The sequence below is a fragment of the Poeciliopsis prolifica genome, unplaced genomic scaffold (assembly GCF_027474105.1).
Source record: "Poeciliopsis prolifica strain line A6 unplaced genomic scaffold, Auburn_PproV2 SCAFFOLD034, whole genome shotgun sequence".
Lineage (NCBI taxonomy): Eukaryota > Metazoa > Chordata > Actinopteri > Cyprinodontiformes > Poeciliidae > Poeciliopsis > Poeciliopsis prolifica.
In genome coordinates, this window is record NW_026562409.1 from 1,929,319 (window position 1) to 1,956,970 (window position 27,652).

The 27,652-nt window shown below is 41.0% G+C and overlaps 1 protein-coding gene across 16 annotated transcripts in view; it reads right to left on the reverse strand.

Moving 5' to 3' along the window:
• rbfox3a (RNA binding fox-1 homolog 3a) overlaps positions 1 to 27,652 on the reverse strand; it is a 514,332-nt gene that overhangs the window by 225,627 nt on the left and 261,053 nt on the right. For all 16 annotated transcript variants that reach the window (XM_055052121.1, XM_055052124.1, XM_055052118.1 and 13 more), the window contains one exon: positions 5,352 to 5,444. In XM_055052121.1, the coding sequence (XP_054908096.1) occupies positions 5,352 to 5,373 (22 nt within the window). In that variant the 5' untranslated portion in view covers positions 5,374 to 5,444. The remainder of the gene's footprint in view (positions 1 to 5,351; positions 5,445 to 27,652) is intronic.

Here is a 27,652-nt window from a genome sequence, read left to right on the forward strand (position 1 = left end):
TTACACCAGACCCAATCACCACACTGCCACTGCCGTGCTTTAGGGTGGGTATGACAGTTTTTTTTCCAATTTTATATTCAGTTCTTTATAATAAAACGACCCCAACGTTAAAACTATTGCGATTTTTTCAGATTCAGCTTTACAAATCCACTTTCCACTTTCAAACAGAAACCAGTTGTCCACCAGTGGGAACAGTGGGAATAGTGGGAACCTCCCAGCACAGAATAAAACAATAATTAAAGCTGCATCTGATCTTTTTTCTCCATAAACATTAAAAGTGCTTTTCTCCATTCCTCTCTGTGACCAGAGGCACAACCTGGGGTCTGAGAGGAGTCTATATTTCTATTCATGTATTCATAACCGAGCCCAGTGTCACCGGATCTGAAACAATTTATGGCACAAGAAGGAAAAAAAAAAGAGATTGAAAACACTCGCTATGAACCCGGCCAGCATAAAGATATATATAAAAAGGATCATGGCCTGAATGGCAATGACAGCATGAAGTCACTCCTGCACAACACTTGATTTGAGGGAGTTAGCTGGCCTCTGTGTCTGACTGAGACTGTTTCTAGATTGTATTTATATCTGCAACAGTCTCTGCGAACACAAAATATGCTACGCTACACTTGACCCTGTTATATCCTCAGGCAAACTGGCAATTTGCAGACAAATACAGACCTTTACTGCAGCCCCAGAGCCTCCAGCTTCCATCCTTCTCCATATTCCAGCTGTGCTCTGCAGCCTGTCAAGGCGGCAAGGGCCCCGAATTAGCCTCCCATTACAGCTAGGCTCCCGCTCCCCCCTAAACTTAACCATTACTGACCATTTGGCATGGCTTCATTATAGAGCCATGCATGTAAAATCAAGTCATGGTCCCTGGCCGTCACATCCAATCTCAAAATACAAGCCGGCCCCGCCCCACCTCTGAATCTCCATCTTTCTCTCTTACTTAAGTTCAAGCTTCTCCTTGTTTCATAAAATATGATCTGATTAGAAATAGATTACACACCTTGTTAGCAGAGCGTTTCATATTTGATACAGCGGTGCTTTAAGACAGGCAGCCTCTTTCATGATTCAAAGCGATTGTGGCCTTGTTCTCCGGCCTATTTGTTTAATAAGCTCTGCTACATCAGCGCGCCTTTTAAGTGAACACACTCCCCTGCAGCAAAGGCAAAAGATCAATACCCACACCTGTAAAGAAATGTAAAAAAGCAACCAAGGAATCACGGTCAAGGATTTTCCCCCTTCCATGGAATAAGAGGCGAGGTAATCAGGAACAGTTTGGCTGTTTGAAAGCGAATCCACAAACAGGAAGCAGCTTTTATGTGCTGACCTGTAGGGAGAGCTACAGGTCCGCCGTGAAATATTCAGAGCCGATTAGTCCAGCGCCGAGCTTTTTGAATTTTCCGATCCGTATGCAAATGGGATATAATAAACAGAAGGAAGAAAGGCAGAGCGTTGGAGGGTAAATGAATTCATTATATTCCTCACCTCATCTGCTCGCTGATGGAAGACATCTCGTGTAATCGCCGATGGAGGGGCGAACCTCCTACTGTACCAGGAATAATATCCGATCGCATCGCCTTAAAACGAGCAGAACTCTCCCTCGTTTTCCTCTGAACAAAGTCAGAGTAAGAGGGAGGATGTTGGAAAGTAATTACCAGTTAGTGAATCCAGGAGTTTAGTTGGAAAAGGCCGGAGCTGCTGGAAAAACTCTGTCCAACCATTTTTATTACATCATGATGATACAAACATTTCTCACCGCTAATTATTGCAAATCAGAGCCGTTTTGTTTCAGCTGAGCAAACAAACTTCACTGCAAAAACATCAAATATTACTCAGTAGTTTATAGTGCAATAAACAAGTAACTTTTTAGAAAGGAGTTTTAAATCAATAATTGCTTGATATTTATAGAGAAAGTGCTTCTTCCACTAGCCGATTATTTCACTTTTAGAAAAAATGCCTTGTTTATAAGTTCATCTCCTGCAAAAATGCAAAACCTTACAAATTATTTTTCTCTATTTTCTGCTGTAAATATCTCAGGACAGTTGAAATAATACGAAACTACATTGCAAGTAACTTTTCAAGAAGATATTGGAGCTTATTTTAGCTCAATAATTGTTTAATAGTTGTGAAAAAGTTCCACAAAAAATTTTATTTATAACAAGATATTTTGCTCAGATTATAACTGAATTAATCAGCCAGTGGTTTGTTTTCATAAAACCAAGCACCTAAATATTGTTTAAAAGTTACTTATAAATTATTTGAATAAGAAATTGGACAAAAATACTTTATAATGTCTTGCTATGTTGGGGATTATTTCACTTATTAAAAGGACAAAAGTGTGTTGTTATAAGTTAAACAATCTGCCAGTGGAAACTAGTTTTTCATTAATATTAAGGAATTATTGAGGTTAAAAAATCTCCTATTTCTTGCTGAAAAGTTACATTAAGTTGGTTTTGTTGTAATTTGTGCTGGAAACGAGACCAAACGTACTTTTTGCAGCGTTCAGACCAGACTTCCTGTTTGAACTCAGGAGTAAAAAGATTTGATGACCATCGTCTCTTTTTTCCTTCCTTCGGTTGTTGATTCGTCTGTTTTCTCCTCGGCGTAACGTCCGATCCGGCCGCCTACGCCCGCCGCAGTCTCGATGGGCGTCGACGGGGGAGACATAACACCCACCAGCTTAACACGGAGGTCACGGGAGGTCCATCATTACCAAGCCACAGCGGTGATCACGGCAATAATATAGAACGATACCCCAGCAATTACACTAATGGAAACGTCCCTATTTCTTCTGGCGGGCTGCGGCGAGACGCGGCGCACGCCCCCACGGGCCCCCCCTGGAAACGCCACTGGAGACGCGAAGTGGAGAGGAGGTAATGGCGGAGGCCCATTGATCCTCATTGCCACCTGCTCTATGGCTCCGCCGAGGATGGGCGGGGAGGCAGAGGGCTCCATCTGGGGAGAGATCAACGCCGACTCCCCGGCTCTCAGGCATATGGATAAGAGTCTTTTTCTAGTCTTGCACTACTTAACCAGCACACATTAGCACAATATGGCCGGATGGGGGGGAGTAAGGCGGGCATACATGCAGACTTTATCACACCGAGAGTGCTTCCACGCCGAAAGGGCGTGAAGTCGTTAACTCAGAGTCTGCAGTGATTGGCTTCTTTGGGGGAGACCAGGTGAGAAAAAGAACAAAACGCATCAATATGAGGAAAAAAGATTCCTATAAACTGACAGGAATGTGGGAATTACACCCACAACCAACTGTTGTGATTAGAACTGAGACGATCTGGGCCCAACGGAGAGCAAAGCTGGAAAATGACTTTTAAATTCAAAAGTTTTAGGTGTCAGGAAGCCAGACCAAAGACAGAATGAACCTCGCCTGGTCTTTAGTAGCTTCTAAAATAAAATGAAATAAAATTTAAAAAACTAATTTAATTCATTTTTATTAAAGATAAAAACATATCGGGGCAAATTCTTTGTTTTTTTTTTAAAACAAGCTTCAGCTCTTGGATAAGGAGAGGTTTCTGGTCCACAGCATCACTCCTCCCCTGCTGTGCTTACTGATGTTTTTTTTTACTGACTTTGATTATGGATATGAACAAAACAAAATGTAATGGCAGATTTCACACTGCAAAAACACAAACTTTTACCACATTTTTTTCTCAAATTTCTAATGCAAACATTTTCGTTTGCTTGGTTTACGTCAACAAGTCCTCAATATTGATTTTAAAAAGCTCTATCAAGTTATTTCAATGATAAAATGAGATTTTTTTCCATCTTGTGTGAAAAAATCTCCCATTGGATCTAATAATTGTTTTAGTCAAACAGTTAATTTGATCAGAAATGATATTTCCTCTAATCTGATGTGGGAAGCAGAAAGAAAGCTCTGATTGTTTCACATCTTTCTTTAATAAATAACGACAGTGAAGAATCTGTTGTTTGTGTACACTTCAAGTCCAATTTAAATAAGCGGTAAAACAATTTTCAATTGTTTTTATTGAATCCTCATATGTGAACGCTGGAACTGAAATAGAAAGCACTTGTTTTGTTTTTTTACAGTCAAATAGATGTGTAAATAAAGCCCAAAGTGCAATAATAGATAAGCATGTAATATTAAACAGCGCATTAAAGAAGAGCAGTGTGATTTACCTGGACTGTTTTGTGTTTTCAGCCTCTGTAAATCAGAGGGAAAAAGGGAATCTGCGCTTTGCATGACATGCGGAAAGCACATGCGAAGCAGCAGATGTAGTTCAGGTCCCAGAGCAGCTGAACACAACAGCAGCTTAGACAGTTTCTGACTTTACCTTCTGCTGAAGTCTCAAACTATATCATTCATACAAAATTCATACTCACTCTCCACATACGGCTTGGGTTTGTTTTCTTTTTTTTAAATCAGTGGAAAAAAACTTGCCAGATTTGATCAATATTTTCATTTTTATACATAATTCATAAATATATCCACCTTCTTTCACGGTTCAATTACAAATAAAACACAATGCACGTTGCATGAGTGACCCATCCGAGATCAGCTTGCAGCATTTGTACTGCTGTTCACACCCAGTTCAGTCCTTTCACCTTGTTTCCAAATGTTTTTAAGCCCAACGGAGTGCACTGCTTCTCCTGCAATTGTTTTCAGCTCAACAATAAGTGCAAGAAAAGAGTCAAATAAAAAACCCACAGCAGATCTGAGGGGATAAAAGCAGTACGGATGCATGTAATCGGTTTGTTTTGGAGGATTTAGTGTCCGGTGCAAAATGGAGGCTGTTAAAAGGAAACACAAGAAAAGCAGCAACACTTGCAGCATGTCCACAGTGATTTCAATGTTCTGTCTCATTATTGTCGAGAGAAGCTGCAGATAAATTACCTCTATATAAGCTGCACAACACTGACATCTGTCTTTTATGCCTGACAGAGTCGAGCTGCTCTAAAAATTTTAAAGCCTTAAAATGCTGAAGGAGGACGAAGAAAAGCGAAGGAAAAAAGAAAACATTAAAAATGTCCCTTTTTTTTCTGCACAACCAGAAGAAACTTGTTTGGTTCATCAAATCAAGGTTCCTCCGACAGAACAGATGTGGTTTTACCACCATCTTGTGCTAATAGTTATTACCTCATTGTGTTTCTTTGCTTAATTTCCTTGTTCCTTAAACCAATTCTAAACTCTAAAATTTGTTCCCCATAAGATCTGCAGTAAAACTTTTAATCTTGAAACGATTTTAGTTTCAAAGCTGCAGATCAGGTTTGATTTATTCGATCTAAACCTGTCAGTCGTATCTGTAACAGAAACTCTCCAGCCTGGTGTCTAACGCGGGACAAACAGGACCATCTTTACGGAGTCTGACCTGCCCAGCTGGGGGTCTCCATGTACAGGTGAAGCCGGTCGGCCTGGAGCGGGGTCACGCGACTCGCTGCTGCTGCCACAGGTGCTGAAGAACCTGCAAAACACAGAAGAGGGGAAACGAAATCAATAAGTCCAAATAAATAAAACGCCCAGAGAGTTGTTGTCGCAAAGCAGCCAATCCAGAAGCAGCATTCATTTTCCTTGACACTGATTGGCTGAACCCCAAGACCAAAGAAGAACACAAATGTAATCAACACCAATTCAGGTAAATCTGGAGTTTGATCTCTTAAAATACACAATTCTGCAGATTTTTCAGATGGGCAAGAATTAATATGTGGTTGTGGGAAATTATAAAATTGCAAATTGTGAAGTTAAAAATTTGGTTTGGTGTCAAACTGAAAATAAAAAAACTGTTCTTGACTTCTTGGTTGTAGAATTGTTTGCTGCTCCTGATTATTTGCAGTAAATATTTAGACATTTTTCTGCAGTAGCACCGTCTTTCACATTTAATCCTGCAACTTGCTCATGCCATGAATACAGCCTGTGTTGTTTTTCATAAAAAAAGCATCAGTTGCAGCAGAAACGCCTAAAGAAGAAAACCCGAGTTAAAGACAGGCGAGGAGTATTGTTGCAGAGCCTGTTATCTGTGATTTGAACCACAGGAAACTTGATTTTATTTGACGAACCTAACAGCCTCCATGTTACTGCGCTGCAGCAGATCCTAGGTGGGAGAAAAGCCGATGAGGGTTTGTTGTCTTTAGGGAGTTCTCACATCCACTTTTCCCCAGAGAGCCTGGTTGTTTATCCCCGTACTCACTGCTGCGTTCCTTAAGCTCAGCTGACGTGTTTCTCTGAATTTAGAGATCTCAACAGCTATTATTTAATTTCCAACACATTTAAAGTGCTTTTCCTGCCTTTAAGTAAGAGCATTTGTAACTGGAGTAACTCAGACTGAAAGTGCATTGAATCAGCCGCGTTTGTGCATTACTATCAGGCTGCAGCACCCTTATAGGAGGCGCATATATCCGAGTGTTGCTGCGTGTTTTTGCCTCCGTTTGTGACTGTTACCATAAAGCCGAAGCTTTTCTGCTGACTGGTGGATCTTTGCAGGCCTCAGGTTGGCTGTTGCCCAGCAGCCCAGCCGGTGAACCGCAGAGAGAGCGCATTGATTTCATCCCAGCAGAAATCCCTGCTCCGGTTCCCGCCTCGCTACCCCGCCCAGCACCTGATTAAGCATTCGCAGGGAGCCATGCCAACACAATTTGTCATTTATCAAAAGTAATTAAAAGCAATTTCTTTTCTCTTGTTGATTGGGAATTGACTAATTGTTGAGTCGGTGAAAACGGGGGAATAAAAAACAGAGAAGGATGAATTTTACATAAACTCAGAGGAAAACATAAATGCTGTAAAACGAGGGCCAGACATCTGGCTCTGTGATTTTCCTCTACATGATTATGACTGCAAACCGAAACAGTAGTTGAGCGTGTTCTGATATACAGCCCATAGGCAGTAAATAATATATTAGAAACAGCATATTGACTAGCTGACTTAAAAGGGTCTTTTCACTTCAAGTTGTGTGAACACCAGAGTGGGAGGAAAACACAAACACTGGTTGGTTACTTGTTAGGAGAAAAAGAAAAAAAAAAGCGTCTCGCCAAAAGAGATATTTGAGCCAGTGAACATCAGAGAGCTGGAGCGATAGAAGTGACGGTACAGAAGCCATCCTGCAGCCGGGGTTACAGCCGGTCTGTCCAATGAAACCAAGCAATACCATCTCAACATTATCGGTAACAACCTCTGAATGCACCATTACCTTCTATGAGGGCAGAATGAAATGTCAGAATTGATTCGAGAGGGGAGGGTTGAGATAAAAGCGGGCCAACTGCGGTGGACATTTTGTTTCAGGGCCCCTTATTTGGCGTCCCTGGATCATTAGCAGACGGAGAAGAGGGAACTGGAGGAACATGAAGGAGGCGCGGGCGGGCGGCCGTCCTCTCTCACCAACACAGAGACACGAACGCAACATGAAGAGGAGGAGGAATCAGCTGAATCTCACATGATGCAGTCAGTATCTTCACCTGAGCGGACCAAGGATTTATTCGATTCTTTGTCAACAAATTGAGTCGCTACTTCAATGAGGCATCATGAATAACCCCTCTAAAGGCTGCAGACGGACACGCTGCGCCATCACTGCCAGGGAGGGCAGAAATAATTGGGCTACAGAGAAAGAAGCCGGCTCTCACATCACAGCCGAGACAGTTCAGAATACCTAATTGAACCTCTTATTCTTCTGCCTTTTGTTTACATTCTCATTCATCATAAAAAAACTCACTTATGCTCTCTAACGTGTATGGTTATTAATGTTCTAATTATGATTTTCCCCTCCAATCTTTTGCCGTGCAATTTGGGTGATGTATGTTTGAACAACACAGCGAGTCCCGCTGGAAATAAATGCAGTAGCACACCTTCTCCAGGGAGCCCTCTGATGGAGAGGGAAAGCTCGTCACCGTTTGTCTATACGCGGGGATTTATGCCGGCTCACTGAGCTCCCGCCATTATCTCTGTTCCACGTGGATTTTCAAGCACAGCAAAACCGACTCCCGCCTAAAAACGCCACAAGTCAGCGACGTTTGTCAAGTCAAAAGTCCTCACTTGTCAAACCTGTGCAAAAAATCAAAAACTAAAACGATTCATAAAAGCTCAGCTAACTACATGATTTAGCTAAATGGATCAGTAAATCATTGTAGATTCAAAAAATAAAAAAGTTTGGTGGGTTAGCTTTTTTAGAAGAAATTAACAATTTACAAACTCTATAGTCAAGAACTGGATTTGAATCATGTAGAAAGTTATACTCGGTTTGATTGGTGACCAAAGTTGCAACATTTGTTCCGTTTTCAGCTGGTTTGGTTAAATTTTAAATAACAAAACCCTTTGAGGAACCTGTTCCCCTCCTCGCCTGTGGGGGCGCTGCACCAAAAACCTCTGAACACGACACTCAGCCAAACCTCCTTCTGCATGAAATGCAAGCAAAAATGATTTTAGCTGTTTTAGGATTTCTCTTTTGTCTAAAAAGATCAGCTAAGTCATTTCTGATGCTAGAGTTAGCCTAGCATGTTTGTTTTGGTTGTATTTTCCCAGAATGCTCAGTGTTGCTGCTCTTGGAGCGCTCTCCGGTCTGCTTGGGGTTCACATGCATTCAAACCGAACCAGAATGTATAAACACATTTGAATGGGTGAAACACTGAGTGCTCAAAATGATGTCCAGTCCTTTTTTAAAAATTCTTTATTGAAGAAACCCACCACTTTTTTAACATCATTATTTAGGATCTACTGACCTAAAACAAGCTCCAGTATCTTGATGAAAAGTTAGTGTCGTCTTATTTCAATTATGCTAAGATATTTCCTCAAGAAACCAGATGAAAATACTTGGTAAGATTATTTATTTGTGCAGTGATTTCCATATTGAGATTATGTAACACCACCTAGCAGCAGAAGTGTACTTAGTTTGGCAAGAAGAGATTTTGAATTTTAGCTTAGTAATTATGACAGGTGGATTTTAGTGTGTTTTAGAGGAGCAGATGAAATGTATTTTTGTTTCTGGACATGTATTTGAGTAGATTTTGAGGGAGGTGTGCTTCCTCTCCCCACCACCGTTGGTGTGATTAGCTAAAGAGAAGGAGATGATATCAGCGAGAGGCTTGAGCAGCTCCTGCAGAGCGGGTGAGAGGGTCCTGTACTGCCTGCAGCAGAAACCCTTCTTCAAGGCTCTTCCTCTGAGCACTTTTAAAAGAGCAAATTAGGTGTGAGGAACGCCTGCGTCGACGCACAAAGAGAAGAAGTGGAAGGAAACGGATGAAAAAGGTCCTCGGAAAGGGGGGCAGGACCCTGCGTGACAGCGGAGAAACGGACGGCTGGAAATAAGCTCTCACTTTCAAACGTTTACGGCAGCTCAAATATCTGATGATACCTCTCATAGCTTTTAATCTTTAATGTGAAAAATTAATCATCCCATTCATTATTTTAATAGCTGTCATTTTTCTCTTCCCAAAGTGATGATTTATAACCATTAAGCCCTGTGTAGGCCTGTGTGAGAGGGATTTATCGTAATGTTTGCACCAGGTAGCCTCCAACCATATTTCATTACTCTGACAAGCCATTAAAATGCCCTGGTGATTAAACAACAGCTCTGAGGTCAGTGTGTAAAGCTGTTTCTTTACCCATGCTGGAGCGCGGCGGCGCAGGCAGGGACCGCTAGCCTAACAAAGCCCTCTTCCTGCCCCGGCTCCCTCCAGACTGGCAATCCCAGTTATAGATCTGTATCTGGGCCTGTGTGGGAGCGCGGCAGGGCCAGAGGAGAGGAACGCACACGCACCGAGGCGACCATGAAATAAAGTTAAGAATGGGGCTATTAGGGCTGTTTTCCTTTGTGGTTTGAGACTGTGATAACTGCACTTAGAGGAAAAACTCCACACTAAGATCCTCTCATGTCCATCCATCTGCAGAGCACTCCGTTTTCCTGCCAGGAGTGGTTTCCCATGATGCTTTGCTCTGCTCACTCCTCACACCCCTCCTCTGGTTATTGGTTTCCAACAGATCCCAACATAAACTCGGTTATCTGCAGCAGCGTTCCTCTCCAGGGTTCGTCAAGTTTCTTGGAAATAGTAATTAGTAAATAATTGCTGATTACTTCCCCAAGAAAGTATTCAATCAATCGATCAATCAAGTTTATTTCTAAAGCAGTTGAAAGTAATTCACATCATAAAAACACAAAAATACAAACAGTTGCAGAATCGCACACAGTATGGATGGTTGTTGTGACTTCCTCCTCTGATTAATGCATTACTGATGCATTATGGGTAAAAAATGTGCATGACACTGTGTCTTGTGATCAAGCCCAGAAGATCTTCAGCCCTGGGCTGTTCTGCCTCTGTGACATACAAACAGCTCAGAGGCTTCCAGCACCTTCTGCTGCAGCTTTGTCCCGTTTCTCTGGTTGATGTTTGCAAGGCCACAAAGGATGAATGAGCTTCTACATTCATAATCAATACGCTGTTATTTGCACAAGCAGCACCAAGCTCAGCCACACACTGAGGACTTACTGTTTTTTGGGAAGTATTAGCACAGTGTGGCTCAGGCACAAAGCAAAGAAAGTCCAACCACTGCAGGAACCAAAATCTGACCAAGTATTTATGGTTCAGTCTCCAGTACACAAGAAATAAGATAAAAATATCTTGTTTGAGTCAATAATTATTTTAATATTGATGGAAAATATCTGCCTGATCTTTATTAATATGAGGGAAATATTGACTTAAATCAAGAAAAAAGTTAATTGTAAGTTAGTTTTTATCTTTCAAGTACACATTTGCACAATAACCTAGACACACATTCTCGGTTATGTTTTGTGTATTTGTGGTGGGAAGTGCAAATCTGTGGGACTTTTATGCCACTTTCAAACTAAACTTACATCTTCCTGGTTTGTTTTTGTGAAAACAAAGTTAAAGGGACGAGCAGTTAAGACGCAGGCAGCGCTGAAGCCGCTGTGGAGCTGGAGGAGCTTCAGTCCTTCATATATGTTCATGTCTAATGTCCAGAGCCCAATGAGCTGGATTGATCACTGATGCCTCACCTGACAGTGACTGACAGCGGCTGTAATTGCTATGTTTGCTTTGGGAGAAGAGCAAACAACCGTGCTGGGACTGTGTGTTTGTAACAGGCTGCCGTTTCTCAATTACCTCGAAATCCAACTCTGGATATTGCATTATTGCACACAATGGCCGCCGCGCTCTGCCTGAATGCCTGAGTGCTGTTAGCTACTTGACTAATGGATGGGATCAGTTCTCTTCATGACATGATGGTGTCATGACAAAGCAAACACCTGCTCTCGTTTCAGAGTGCCGTTCAAGCGCGAACACTCGTAACTGATATCCAACCCTCAATTCAGCACTTTTTCCCCCATAATTTAAGTTAATTGTCTAATTATGTGATAGCTCAACTTTATTCGGTCGCAGGATGGCTTCTTTGTTCAACACAAAGTCGTTTGGCACAAATACAACGGTGGCAGCACAATACGACCCGCTGGAAAACGCAACACAAGCAGAAATCTTGCTGAAATTATTCACAGTTAAGAATTTGAATCAGCAAGAAAACTGGATTGCAAACTGAATTATTTTATCAATCATGTAAGGATGAGAAATCGGTACACTCGTGTTTTGTTTAAACTTTTGTTCTGGTTTAGTTTGACAATTCGGTTAAACAAAGACCTGAATGGTTTGATGATAGTGGAGAAGTTTTTGAACATTTCGCTCCAGCAGTGTTTAAATATTAACTTTAAACTGTGAGGCAGGAACGATTAAAGGTGAGATAAATAAGCTAATATTCTCGCTCTTACAGGAAACCTTTAACTATTTAAAGGCATTTCAAGGATTTACAGACATCACTGCTGAAAAAACACTGGAGAAACAGAAACTTTGTGGAAAATAACCAGAAGTGGAAACATCTTCTCATTCCTGTTGATCTACTGTGATTCTCAAAGCTGCTCCCTGCAGATGCTGAAGCTTTTAGCATTTCTCAAAAGGTTTCAGCTCCTGACATTACGAACATTTTTATCACTTGTTTCTAAAAACTGGCATCATTTTGAGCTGACAGTTTCTAACCTTCCTTCCTGTTTCTTCCAATTACTCCAATCCAACACTTCAGTGTGAGTTCAGGTCTTTTTCCTGGTCTGCTGTCCTCCATATTTGGTCATTTCTACTGGAGGGTTTTATCCGTTTAAAAGGAGGGGTTCCTTCCCACTGTCACCCTGCACTTTATGCAATCTACTTTTGTAATTAGGATTATAATAACTCATCTTGGGCTGCAGCTAACAACAATTCCAGTCGATAATAAAAAAAAGAGGCAGATCCTTAAGCCTATTTTATATAATATTAGAAATAAATTTTAAAAAATGCAAAGTTGTTATAAAATAATAAATTATAAAAATAAATTGATAAATTATGATTATTATTATTACAAAATATGAATTAGAGTAGTTCTGGTCAGAAGAGGGTTTTTTAAATGCCAACTGTATATATTTTTTTATACTGTTTTGACTTATTTACTGCTCTGGCTAAGTTGTTCTCATTTGCTAACTTTTTATGCGTCTGTATAAACTATTACGAATTTAGAAGACTTTTTTTTCTCAATAATCGATTCATCTGATTATTTGTTCCAACCCTAATCTACAGTTTGTTTTGCATTTCTTCAGCTTTTCAGCTGGTTGCAGTTTGAGTCGACATATTTCAGTCGCATACTTTCAGATTTTATGAATTTTTGACCATTTCATGAACCCTACAGGCTTCTGTAGAGAATACAACATTATACCATCATAAAATAAATAAAACAGTTACATTATTAAACTGCTTGTCACTTTTCAGAAGGAGTGTGCTGTTTTAAAATGCAGTCATGGCTGTAAGCACTTCCAAAAGTTACTTGAGGACACAGAAAAAGTAAAGAACTTCCCTTTTCTGCTGGTGATCAAGGGTTAAAGCATATTAAACAGCAGAAATGTATATAGACAGATAGATGGGATTGCAGCCTGTGTTGTTAACATTTACAGCTCCTGTTCCTGAGGGAGAGGAGTGATCATCAGTGAAATCACCCTCATAGATTTGAAAGCCAGAACTAAAAATTGGAACATATACCACAGGCAATGATTTCTGCCGTTTTATTCCTCCTGAAGCCTGGATGTGGCATGCACCAAGGTTGGAACATCCCGTTTCTGCTCGCTACGACAGTTTAACACTTGTGACAGAGTCGGAGCAGAAGCTGCAGACGGGGGGAAATTAGCATTCTAATGCGTCTACCATCTCGTGTTTGTTGTGTCCCTGATGAGAAGCAGGAAAAAAACAGCGCTAATTTGTAATAGATATCAAAATTCCCAGCATTAAAAACTTAATTACAGAAAATACAACAGTGATAAACGGCTTATAAGCCATTTCTGCAGACGATTGTCGTTTCCTGCCAACCAGAAAAAGGGGCTATTTAGTATCCAGATGTACTTATGAATGCATGAGGAGGAGGAAGATGCTTGTAATTCAGATTTTTTTTTTCCCCGCAACTTAGCAAATTTTCATCTATCAGCAAAGCACATTAAATCCCAGCTGGTCAGATGCTAGACTCCTGATGCTCTGCTTTAGACATGAAACAAACGACTGGTGAAATGAAAGCGCCTCTCTGAGCAGACTCCAATTAAAAATACATGTTTGAATGAATCTTGGTGGGGATGACAACTTTTAGCGGATTCTTCTTGAACTTTTAATGTCCCCAGCCCCGACTTCAAAAGGGAAATTAAATATTAAGGCTATTATCTAAGCTGTTCCTAATATTATTCAAGCGTAGGTTATTTATAAAGTACAGTAATAACAAAGTTATATAAGCCGTTTTCTCCTTTTTTAGCCGGCATGGGGATCAGAAGGTAGCCGGTTTCTGGTTTTGCAACCTAAAACGAGTAACCTAATTTATATATTTGCTGCAGTAAACCCAACGAGATCTGCTAGATTTATTACAGCAGTCCGAGCCGGAAATGTAAATATATTTATGATTTATGACTGCAGGGAAATAGATCATGTTTAATACAGTGGATGTAAGGAGTAGCTCAATTTTTGGCAGCGGCCCGTGCATACTCAACATAATTTGTGCATTTGTAGAGAAAAAATAAAAAAACAAACAAACAGTAAATTATGATTTTCTCTGATTGCGAAGAATCCCAGTAAATCTGGCCCACCTAATGTGGATCACCAGTGTTTACCCAGCAGCAAGACGGTAAATACTCTGGCTGACATTTGAGCGAGGTTAGTGTGCTCAGAGAGCAAAACGGAAGTGGAGGCTCAGATGAATTTGTCTGACAAATGCTCCTGGAGTATGTGTTGTCGAATGTGCTTCGGCACGGCCCTGGACTGGGATTTGAGTGCGACTGAAGCCAAGCAAAGCATGCCAGATCACTAATTGCACAATTTAAAACCAAAGTCTCTGGCAGCTTGTCGTTTGAAATGGAGAGAAGAGCCACTGCTTAATCACTGAGCTCAACACAGATCTGCAAGGCTCTCCACCGAGGAGCCCCAGAGGCACATGGCTGAAGTTCAGTGTCAACAGCCAAAGCAAAGAAAGACGTGATTGGCTCGTTTCTGCCGCAGCTGCAATAGAGAAGGTTTTATGAGGAGTTTCGGGGCCGTGATTGGGCTGCTGAATGACTTCAAATGTTGCTGCATTGGCAGAGAGTTGGCGTCCATTTAATTGTTCATATGAGCAAGCAACTGTTGCTCACAGTTGGTGGTGAGCTGCAGTTTGTCAGGTGAAATGGATCTCTCTCAGAAGTGCTGTGGCGCCATTAAGCCATTAAAAATTACATCCGTTTGGCTCCGGGTAAATTAATCTGAACCTACAGACTTCTCACCCCGCGCCTCACACAGCCAATGCAAGAAAATCCATCTGCATTCTGCAGGATTCAAAATTACGCCCACTTCAGGTCATTCAGTTTAGGAAAATATAACAAGAGGGAGAACTGTTTCTGCGGCACACCGATTAGTAAAAAGCAGCAGTGGGAGAGAGGAGCAGGCTGATTTGGGGAACAGCAGGAGAAATTTCAAATTCAATATTCATGTATACAACTATTCCCATCATGGCTCCCAGGAAGCTTCTGGTTTGCATCAAACAGCTCATAAAGATGCAAAAGATAAATGACTTGATCATCATTTATTCATACATTCACCATCATTTAGTCTCAGTTACTTTATCTCATGTAAACCTAACTAGATTGGTGTGACTTCGGAATTAACAGGATGTCTCAGAGAGTCAGCGAAAGCTTTATGGAAAATATTCAGCATCTTTGTCATGCACTTTCGTCTCCGATGTGCCGAAATAACTTTGGAGCCGCTTTAAATTGGAAAAAATGATCCGCCCCTGAGAAAATTTCCAGGCACATTTCCATCTCCAGTTGGTGTTCTGCATCCATTTATGAAAATCCAGACCATTAAACCAAATGAAAGCACAAGCTTGGATAGACAACCGGATCAACCAATCAGGCTTTGATTTGTAGCCAGCAGTGTTTTCTGCTTTTATGGCCGACGATTTGCATAGAGCAGTCCAGTGAATCTTCAGCTGCTCTGGAAACGTCAACAGATCCAGAACAAACCATTACAATCAACTCCTGAATAAAACAACTTTAAAAGAAAACATGCAGACACCTGCTGCTCTTTCAATCGTTCATTTGTCTTTTTCAGGAAAACAACTGGAAACGTGTTGATCTCTTAGATTTTCTACTGCAGAAAACTGACCAACATACAGAAGGTCATCTTAAAGCAACTAGCGCAACAATACACGTTCCCACTTTGCCTCCATGTGCACAACCAACAGCTACCATGTTGATATTTCGCAATCAATCGATATGTATTTCTTTGAACATGGAGAAAATTTGCATGAAGACGCCACAAGTTTCTGAGTTTGCTTTATAAAGTCTTTGGTTATATTTACACTGCAAGTATTGATGCACAATTGTAATTTTTCCCATTGATAGTATGAACCACTATGGATAAATGGTTCATACTACTAATTAAATTGGACCGCAGTCGCATTGCTGTGTGAACGCTTTACAAAAATTGCAGAAGAAGAACATAGACGTCACACACCAGTGATTTATTTACTAAGTAATAATGGACATCACCGTTTATAGATCAATTTTAAAGTTGTTGAGCAATATGCAACTTTTGCTACTGTAGATGCTTTGAGAACAATTGAACGCATTTCTGATTCACTTCTACAGATATAAATGGTACAAATCTGACTTTTTAAGATGAGACAAAAAACAAACAACTGTCGGAATTGGCTGCCATCCGCCTGATGTGCTAACGTAGCCTTAGTTGCTAACTTCTATCTGGCTCAATCTGGTCCCTGAGTGCAGAAGCCCTGCAACTCCCGGCTGCGTCCCTGCTCCAACACACCAGCATATGGGGTAATGAGCGGGAGTTTGTGAGATAACAGAAGTCAAGATAATAGGAGTTGCAGCCCCTGATCTAAATACACCAACTGATGAAAAAAGTTGAATTGCTAGAAGACAATTTCCATTTAAGACATGATTAATCCTGTCCATTTTTTGGGTTAACCAATGAATAATTGGATATAAAAGTTGTGTAATAGGAGATTTTATTATTTTTCTTTCATAATTTGAAGCAGGTGAATCTAAAACTATTCTGTTTGTAGAGTTCTGGGTAGAACAAATGAACAATTAATCACTTACTGAATTAGTTGATTATTTCAATAATCGATTCATCACTATTAGTCATCTCCACTCTGAATCAAAGGACTCCAGATGTTGTGGAATAACAAAATCCTTTGACTTAAGGCTAAAAATAAAAGTTGATTATGCATAACACCAGCCTTTAAAGTTATTGTGGAAGCAAAAACAAGTCCAACTTTATACTAGCAAGACTTAATCAATATGTAGTAAAACCTATAAACCTTGAAAAACAACATAAACTGACCATATCTGCATATTTAACTTCCTCACTACTGATGTATCATCTCTAAGTTTTGTATACAGATATTAACGCTGGACAAAATGTGTTGTAAAACTAAAGGAGCTACAAGAAGAGAGACATCATTCCGCCTTCATAATATATAATAAAATACATGTTTTACTGCTGGTAGAACGTAACTCTACGGGGCATTAAACTCTCATTTCCTGTTATAGCAGTGTTACAGGTTCAGGCAATTCTCCGCTGGCTATTGGGAGGAGCCGTAAACATTATTACTATTGAGGCCAGATTGTATTTTGGTGAGAACATTAGCAAAGAGGCAACTTACTCATTGCCCCAGCGAAATGAAACTGTAGAGGTTTTTTTTCCTCTTTTGACTTGGACCTAACAAGAGAATACACCATCAGCAACACAGCGGCAGAACAGAAAGGAAGAAAGAAGGTGGAGCTGGTGAGACACACTGTGGAAGACGAGAGAAAAAAACACTGCCCCGAAGTCAATTCCACACTCAAGCAACATCCGTCTCTGATCTGGGAGCGTTCTTGCAGCGCCGGCATAACAAGAGTGATGCAGCACTGAGGGCCATGAATTAAAAAGTCAATATGTAAAACCATAGAGGGATGCCATTTTGAAAAAGCGTTCCATCAATGGAAATCATATTAACATGATAAAGGGCAGATTGGGAGACAAGGGCATTGATTCAGATGCTGCTCCAGCGGCCCGCCATGTCCACCTCAAACACGTTAATGAATCGCAGCACAACAGCAGAGGTGAGGCGGCCGCCAGGTGTTCGGAGCAAGGTTATCACAGCGAGCTAACGCTAACGAAACGAAACGGCAAAAGTGAAATTGAGAAAACGTTTTTGTAAGGAATAAAATCCAGAATTAAACGTAAACAGAAAGTATAGTGTGTGTTTCTAAAACTAACTAAATTATGAATATAATATCCTTTGTTTTTGTGTTTGTGAATCTATGCATTAACCTTTCGAAATTATGTGAAATAGATTTTTTTTTTCCACCACACAACAAATCCTGGCCCTCTACTTACGCTCATCCGCAAAATAGCAGTTTAGAATCGATACCGACCCGATCAGAAAAACAGCTGAACCAACTTAAAATGTTTCCTTTTTCAAACAGACATTTTATGTTTTCTCCTACATATTATGATGTTTCTAGGTTAAGTGCCCAAAGGTCTGTATTATCATTATTATTATTATTGTTTTAGAGAAAACAATAATAACAGAATCACACATTGATCATCCTCCACCAGTACACCACTCTTAAATACACAGGTTTGGCCAAACGTGTAAAAAAAACAAACTACAACAAACCTTTGAAATGCTAAAGTGCGACGCTGCACATTGTCACCGATATCCAATCCAGAAATATCTCCAATATGGAGACTGATACCGATATTAATATCAGATTGGAGCATCAGATCTAGCAAACACATTGAAACTGACTGAAATACAAAAAGTCACAACGAAATAAAACTACATTATAATGATAAAACCCAACACTGTTATAACTCTGGTGAGTCGGGGGGTCAGATGAGAGCGGCTGGCTTTAAAGCGACAGGAGGAGGGCAGCGTCGCAGCGGGCCGCCGCATCAGGTGACGTCTCCGTCTGCACTGCAAGTTTTTGTTGGTTTGGATTTATTTTGGATCCAATTAAATGGAAGAGAGCACTGCGACGCCACCGAGGCTCTCAACGAGGAGCAGAGAGAGCGGAGGACTCACTCCCTGTTGACCATGACTACAGACACACAGCCTGGGGGAGGGAGCATCCAAGGCCCCTCGTGTGTGTTCACACACACACACACACACACACACACACACACACACACACACACACACACACACACACACACACACACACACACATGCATGCACAGAGAGTGACATGAAAGCAGCAAGACATGGCTGCCAGGCCAAACAGATGAATTACTTATCAAAGACGCACACAGCAGAATGGCAACACATACACAGCAGGGGCATTATCAATTCACCTTCAATTAGCTGTCCTTGGCACTGCCTGCCAACGGGACCCGAACGAGAACATTCATAACTCATAAGCTCATTCCACGACAAAAAGAGGATCAGGTGGATTCTTTTGAGGAATTCAATTAAAACAGTGTTGCAGCGTAAAAAAAAACAAAAAAAAAACGAGAGCGGCACAGACAATTTCTAACGAAGGATAAAAGCAAAAGGATTATTTTCAATGCCAAAGAAGCAGAAAGGAAAAAAGGGAAGGCTGAGAAAAAAAGGGGAAAGGCTTCCTTGGAGTCTGATGGCACAGCACCTTTGTTAAATATGAACTAATTAAGTGGAAAAATGAAAGTGTTTCATCTTCATTAGTATCAGACAATAGGAGTATGAAACATAATTGAGAGTAGTTCCACTTTAATAGAATGAACAGAAGTCATTTGGTATTGAAATGTGCAGGGCGATTTAGCCAAAAGAAAGTGTATTATTAGATTTAATAGAACACCTACAAATGATCAATGCTCGGAGCACAGGTGGCAGTTTGTCTCTGGTTCTTCAAATGATTAGGCCCACGAAATAATGGCCGGCCAGATTCATGTTGCTTCTGCATTGATTATGAGCAGCGGCCCATTTTTCATGAATTGGAGCTCTGGAGCCATTTATTAAGCCTTCACTCGTGTGACATAACAACCGGTCGGCGCGCAACGCAGCCGCTGGAGTCTGGATTTGGTGAAAACGGGACGCTGTGGGGCAAGGCCTGTCGATGATGATGACAAATGGCTCAAACCAACCTGTAAACACTGAATCCTATAACACTGTTTTGGTTTATGATTTCTAGAAGATTGCTGAAACCTAAAAAAAATTGATGTTTTTCTTTTTATTTCTGATGCTGACGACTGCAGCTAAAATGGAGTCATTCCAACAGTAAAGTTATCCTGAAAATAAATTGTTTTAGTGATTAATCAGGTAAAAAAGGCACATTCTGCAAGCTTTTTTTATGTAAGATATTAGAAATGTGAAAATCCTTTTTTAGATGATTGAGTCAATCTGCAAACATGACGTTACTAACTTACGTTTCTTTAAAAAAGTCCATCTTTTAAAACATTTAACATTGACATAATTTCCAGGAACTTTGAAATTATTTGTTTTTCTTTCTGCAGAAGGAACTAAACATAACATCGGTTCATTCAAATATAGAAATATATAAACTGCAATAGAGATAAACAATTTCTAATATTTTAATTCTGATGCAGAACAGCACGGCATTCTGGGGGTTGTAGGCAGACGAAGGACTTTAGTTGCTCAACCGCTAACAGCCAGCTAAGCTAGCTCTTTGGTTACCTAGCAACAACCTGTTGAGTAAGTTGCGCAGCAGCAGTTTAAGGTTTATCCACTGTGATTTATAACTGATTGAAGCAAAAACACAACGGCATGGAGAGGAAACTGTGGAAAGGTGACATCACCAGTTTGGCTCATTTTCACATATTTAAAACAAAAAACTACTCAATAATTACTGATATATAAATTATTGCGACCCTGCAGAAGAGGGTTGCAGGTCCTTTAGTGCAAATTGCATTCAGATTACCTGAGAATGAAGTTATGTATGTCAAAATTAACTCCCCTGCTGAGAACCTCCACACCACATTTAATTAGACGTCTGAGGCAACAGGGTATACTTAAAGGTACAGGTGCTGCATAATGTGAAGCTGGGGACCCAGCAGGGGCCAAACTGTACAATTTGCTCCGAGGTTAATAGTGAAGTAAATCTGTCAGTTAGCTGGTGGAGAGAGTTTTGCATTTTGCTCTAAAAACATTTGTTTGTCAAGCTACTTCTTATGCACAGGGGCACTGCCGTGTCAAAAGATGTTAGTAAGGGTCTCCTGCTGTGGTTTTTCTGTGCATATGAAGCAGGAGTTCCTCTTTTTTTGGAAAAAGAAGAGAAATTGTTTAGAGTTTAACTCATGCAGCATGAAAAGGAAAGCCATAGTGCACAAAAGCAACAATGGTCATTTGTAAAAAACATGAGCGCATCACAGAGCTCGGCCACATTGAGGCGGCCGTCTTGAGAAACAGAGGGTCTTTATCACTTCAAAGGCTGACATCCCCCCGGCGTCTCAGGGAAGCCGTGACTGGCACTCGTACAGCCCTCTTTCTGCTGCATTTGTCCAATCTTAGAAAGCCCAGAGTCAGGAAACACAAGGTCTTTTCAAAGTTAGTCAACAGGCCTTTGAAGCGCAGCCAACGGAGTCAGCAACCCAGCGACAAGGTGCCGAGCCATTATCATTCAATAGACAGCCGGGATTTTGCATATTTAACAGGAAATTTCACTTTGCTTTTTTGACACGGGGCATTATGCATCCTCTGTACATAAAATCCATCAGCACCTTGCCAATTTTGTTTGTGCTTTTTCCCATTTCACTGGGGAAATGTGTTTCTCTTGCCATGCACACTACATTCAAAACCTGCCCCAGAATTAAATTATATGTCTGTTTGGACAAGCAAATTGGACCAAAGGATCAAGGTAAACCATTTTACTCACTCATTTATTTCATGAGATTGTTTGTGCTAGTGCTGATTTAAGCTCGTGGGAAGAAAAGCTCTAAATTGAAACATTTCTTTTTTACTTGTTTGTGACACGGATGCTATCAAAATAGAATCCAATATAAGGTTATATTTTACATATAAACAGCAAAAAGTAGAAATGCATTTAAAATGTCATACATTTATTTTGCCAACAGTTCAAGTAATCCATTTTATTTTGTATGGAGAGTTGAATGGGAACTTTTGCTTTTCTGACACTCAGTGTGTTAAGAAAAAAAACCCAGATGTAAAAGATTACATCCAAATATGTAAAAAATGAAAATACAAATCAAAGTTTTTCTGGTACAACAGTCACATTAACAGCAGTCTGTTATTATGTGACAAACTGCTGGTCTGTCACATAATAACTAATAAATTATTTGAATTTAAAGTTAGTAATGTGATAATTAATATGTGCAGATCTGATCTTCAGTTCTTTACAATCACACAGCAAAAGCTAATTTCCAGACTCCACCATTTTCTGCTCTATTTTACAAAACACATGACCCAGTTAGCTGCAAAGTTTTAATTAGCTGGGCTTTTATATAAGCAGACAAAAACCTCTATGATATTCTAATCTGTTCCTCAAGAGGGCAGTGGCTACATTATGAAAGGGGTTAAAACAAGACATGACTGAAAAATTACAATGATAAACAACATGGGGATTATTCTACCAAGACGAAGCCTTCTTGATCCACAGACGATCAGGTTAGGTCACTAAATAGCTGATAATTATCTGGCTCTAGGGGTGTGCTGTGGTTTGCTTTCTCACTGCACTGTCTCAAACCAACAAAACCTATTGAGCAAGCTGTTCCCCTCCTCTTCTTTAGGGGCGCTGTACCTGAAGGAAACAACACAGAAATCTCTGAGCGCAACTTCCTTCGTCACGTAATATAAACGATATGAAGGATTTCTCTTTTGTTGCTGGCAAAAGACCATGAGCGTGACAGACATGCATGTTTGTTTTGGTTGTTTTTACCCAGAATGCTCCAGTTCCTACTTTTGGAGCTGCATCCCAAACGGTTGGTGTTCACATATGCACTCAAGCAAACCGAGACCGAGGCTTTTAGGCGGTCCCCATCAGAGTTCATTCACACCTCCAACAACGAACCAGACTTTCCAGGCAAACGAACTAAGGTTTGACAGAAGTGGACCAATCAAACGTGTCAGGGAAGGTGCCAACGCTCCTTTCATTAAAGCATAACAGTAATCAGGAAAGTGATTGTCTAAATGATTGGAGCAGTAAGGGGAGGTATAAAAAGACCCCCGGACCAGCCTTACGTCTCACAGGTCTGTTATCAGGCCACATGCTAGAGCCACATGGAGGCTGACGTCTCTCCTGTGGGATGTTTTAAAGCCCTGAAATGCTCTCAACACCACTGATTAAGCAGCATCTGCTAGGGAGCGAAGAATCTTTTTTATGAGCCATTCATTATTTTATCTCTTGTGCACAAACCAAACTGTAAGATCCGTCCACAAAAAGCCACTCTTGGCGTTTATTATTTGGACTCCAGGGCACTGTCTCATCCCTCTGGTGACTTTGCGAGCTTTGGAGTCTCTCCGCAGTCTAATGGTTACAACGATAGCCACCTTGTCGCAAATCCCATCGGGATTCGCGCGGACAACCCAGCTCCAGTTCCAGAATTGCTAATGAGCGGCGGTGGGTGAGCGGATTTTCCTGTGCGCTGTCAGCTGTCTGTCCCCAGGTAGACAGACGAAGGGAGAGCACCCAGAAAAGCCCTACAGCCCTCCCCAAGAAGTTCAACTTCACAGGCTGGGGTCCCAACTGTGAGCTGCTAATGATCCATATGATGGTGCAGGGCCAGCCATTGTTTGGGCTACATTACCCAGAGAGGGACAAACAATCGTTCGCAGTGTCACTTGATAATGGCCCAAAAAGCAAATCTCACAGACCTTCATTCTTCAAAAGGGTAATTAATTCGCTGCTGTGCTGGGATGCTTCGTCTCCTCCAGCTCCTCTCATGCTGCACCCACTATACTCTCCCAAAGATTTCCAATTGTTTTGCAGACAATGGTTTCAGAAGGCAGTAAAAGACCATTGATCTGAGGACTATTTGCAAATACCCGTCTCCATACAGAGAAATGCATCTTACTGTGTTACGTTAAGCAATTCCACATTTTAATGGGTGGACTATTGATGGTTGATGCCAAAAGAGTATGGTATTGATGCACTCGAAGACATCCACAATGAGGTCTAAGGGGGATAACACAAGCTCAGCACAATAAATAAAGGAAGGGGCATCAAACTGAGGGGGAGGGATTGCATACGGCTGCAGAGTCCTCATAAAAAAGTTACTGTAATGTGTGTCATGATTGAATTTTATGATCAATGCTGCGGTACATCTAAAAGTCCACGGCAGCAGAACTCCCAATAAGCTAGTCAGATCCATACTTCTCAGGCCGGACTACGTAGTAATTACAATGGCCGATTAGCTACACGGGCATTATTGGATGTAATTAGGTGTTGATTAAAATTGGAACATTACTTCCAACAGCTCAAATGAGAGTGATAATAGCAAGGCTAAAGATCAGACCTATGTCTTTGTTCATCTCTCTTTTTTTTTAAAGAAAAATTACAAGATGAGGAACAAAAATCTGCCGATCCCGCTCATTTCTGAATTACCAATCAATCCCACGCTCCGAGAGAAATGAATGATCTTTCGACAAAGCCGAGACAAGCGAAGGACAAGACAAATGTCTGTGCTTACATCAAATGTTCCCAGATACGAAACAATCCAACCACACCAATAAAGCAATCAATGCTAACTTAATCTCTACAGCCTCAGCGGCACTTGCTTGCCATTTCTTAGCCCCAAAATGAAGAGGAAAAGAGAGCCTGAAAGGCATAAATAAATAAACTTCAAACCACTCGTGTTCTGGTGCTGCCACTAAGGACGGAGACGCACAAACTACCTCTGCACATCGACAGCGTATGAAGCTCATTTTGGATTAAATCGGAGCTGCATTTGAGCGCGGAGGTGAATCGCAGACTAGTTTCAAATTTGGTCGAAAGAGAAGAAAGGCAGGCTGGGGATGAGTCATATCTGCCAGTCTGGCTGCCCAGACTCCTCCTGCTGGGGCCATCAGGGTGGGAAGAGTCCTTTTTCCTCCCTGCAGGGGGGAGGCAGAGACTGGCCTAGTCGAAAGGTGCTTTGGGGGGATAAGCTAGGCACTGTGTCTCAAATGGGGACACTCGAATGGGTAAAGCCTGCCTTAAAGAGAGCTGTGCCTTTTTCCTCCCACTGTGACTCTTCATACCTCCATCCAAGCAGAACTAAGGGTGCCGCTCGGCAAGATACAAAAGGGACAGAATAACTCTTTCATACTTTCACATCTCTGCATACCCTCGCTATGTACTGTACAGCACAAAAAACACCCTCACACACACATAACACTCCCAGGCTCAAGACTGCACCCTTCTGGTCACACCGTGGGGCTACATCTGCACACCAAGTGGCTGGATTTTGTCCAGATGAAGTTATAATTTCACTAATGCTCGCTCAAATGTCAATGGGGTCCGGTGACAAAGGATTCTTAATCCCTCATGTGAATCTAGCGCCCAGAGGCAGAGAAGAGGCGGAGTGTGTGGCAAATATAAGGGAGCAGCATGAGGGGGAATACATTACACCCGACTAGTCTCCGGCCTTAATGGGAGCGCTCGCTGGATTCAGCGGATATTTAAATCGGCGAGCAGAGCGAGGGGCGACGCGCCGGTGAGAAGGATGAGCGCGTCGAACTCTTGAACTTTCCTTTATGCAGCGGGCCCTGTGTGCAGACATCTTCTGCAAATAAACACAGACGAGCGCAGCCCATCAGCCGAAGCCACTTAAAAGAGTCGGGAACACGAGAGCCGCCCCCCCATCTCTAAGTGAGATGATGTAGTTTCACTCTATTTGCCCAAATTATACTCTGCTGTCGCACAGGCTGTCTCATCCTGAGGAAGTGATGAATCAAAAGTGAAAGGCAGAAAAAAAAAAGGAAAAAGAAACTGCTACAATTGGATTTTTTCCTCCCTTCTTGTTGCCATTAAAACCTGAGGAAAGTCGAAACCTGTGCTGTGCGACAGTCTGTTCCACTGCAGGTCTGCTTCAGTGCCCATTGTTCTCTAAAATCCATTAAAAAAAGGAAAAAAGCTCGCAGAGCCATGCTGCTGCCTCCACAAACGTAATATACATCGGCCTGAGCAGCAGCAGACCCTTATTGTTTTCTCTCATTTCTTTTCCCACTAAAACATCTATCTCCGAGCCCGTTGTTGGTTTAATTGTCAATACCTCTTTTTAGCATTTTTATTATTGCAATCCTTCCACTCGGATCCACTCATGTTTTGCTAATTTGATGTTCTCGTCAGACACTAGAAAAACAAAAACAAGTGATGATTTCATTTCTGTTTTAAAAACAAAATTGAAAATAGAAACTTGAAGTAATATAGACCTGTTTCGACATTCTGAGAAGCTTCATTTCTCAGTATGGACTCTTAAAGTAAAACGGTTCATTTCACAGATACTGAAGAACTTTATCGTCGTCATCATCAGAGTGAATGTTTCCAACACGTTTGTTCTGAGCGCTTCAGGTCCAGTTTTGTAATCAGGAGGCTGAAATAGCTGGTGATAAAATAAAAACTAAAGTCTTCATTGCAATTATTTGATCTGGTTTCACTTTCTATTGCAAAAATCTCAAAAGTATGTGGAAATTATTTACCATGAATAGTTAAAATATTCTAAGAGTTCTTAATTACCTCGTATTTCAAACAAGGGTTGGCTGATTGGTTTCATTTATGAATAATAATGATAGTTTCATTTTTTAGAAAACAAAAAATCTACATTAAAAGCTGCAGTAAGTAACTGTCACTATGTTGTAACCACATAATATAAGAATAATAATGTGGTAAAAAAACTAAAAAAATCCTCCTTGGGGTCCAAACACCATCTGCAGAAAGTAAGATGTTTCTCCATCATTAGCATAGCTGAAGTGTAAATACTTTAAGTTTAACTTAATTTGAAACAGACGACATTTCATGGTGGATGTGCCCTCCTTTAGTTATCTAAAATAATAAAGAAGACAATTATAATAGTGCTTCCTTTACTTAGAAAACTCAATTTCCAATTATCATCACATTGGTTCTTAATGAGAATTTGCCTCTCCCAATATGGCTACTGTAACTTTTCACAGGAAAACGAAGCTAATGTGGAGACTATAGAGTTTTATGGTTGTGACATTCGTGGCCAAAAATGGTAAGAATAAATGTGGTGGACAAAAAAAAAAAAAAAAAAAAAAAGTAACAATTATCCTCTTATCCAAACTCAAACTTGCTTTTTTGTAAAAACAAATAGAGAAAAAAAACCAATGATATAGTAGGTGTGAGAAATGGCGCCTTCTCCAGGGCTGCATTTGATGTTTATCAATGATTTTATGTTTTATTATAATAAACTTACCAAATTATCTTAATTGCCCACCTTTTTAATAATTTTTTGAAAAGCTTGTTTTTCTTGCTGAAATTCGATTTGCGATGGGACTGAGTTAAATCCAGAACATCACTTTAGTGAAACGGTTTCATTAAAGCACTTCTGCAAGTGATTTTCTTTTTGCTAAATTTCTTTTGAACATAAAACGCCTTCCTGTTCACCCTGGTCTGAAAATCCAGCAGACAGACAGACAGACAGTCACACACACACACACACACACACACACACACACACACACACACACACACACACACACACACACACACACACACACAGAGGGACTATTGTTTCCCTCCAGCAGTGGCCCTCATCAGAAGGGACAGCTCCTGCAGTTTCGGCACCAATAATTACTTGACTTCATGTCATCATCAAATCCCTTTAATAATGGGAACAATTCAGAGATTGCCTGGTGTAATCAAATTAGCCCGAGTCTTTTTTGGATTTTCAATTATCTCCAGTCGGCGGAGCACTTTATCCGGGGCGCTGGCTCCGGCTCTGACTCGGAGCTCTGCTTGCTGCACCGGGGCTGACAGCAGCAGCCTCGCAATTACAATGAGGCCAGGCTAATGTGATGACAAGATCGCCTGCCCGCCTTACTTAGCCTTTCATTTGCGCTGGGTCTCCTCGGCGTCCCAGGCCTTATCATCCAGCCCATGTACCTGCTCTGCAGCAGCAGCCCCTGAACACTCGGAGGCTTCTGTTTACCTGCTCTTTATGTGGAGGCGCGAGCGGCATTAAAGCCTTTACT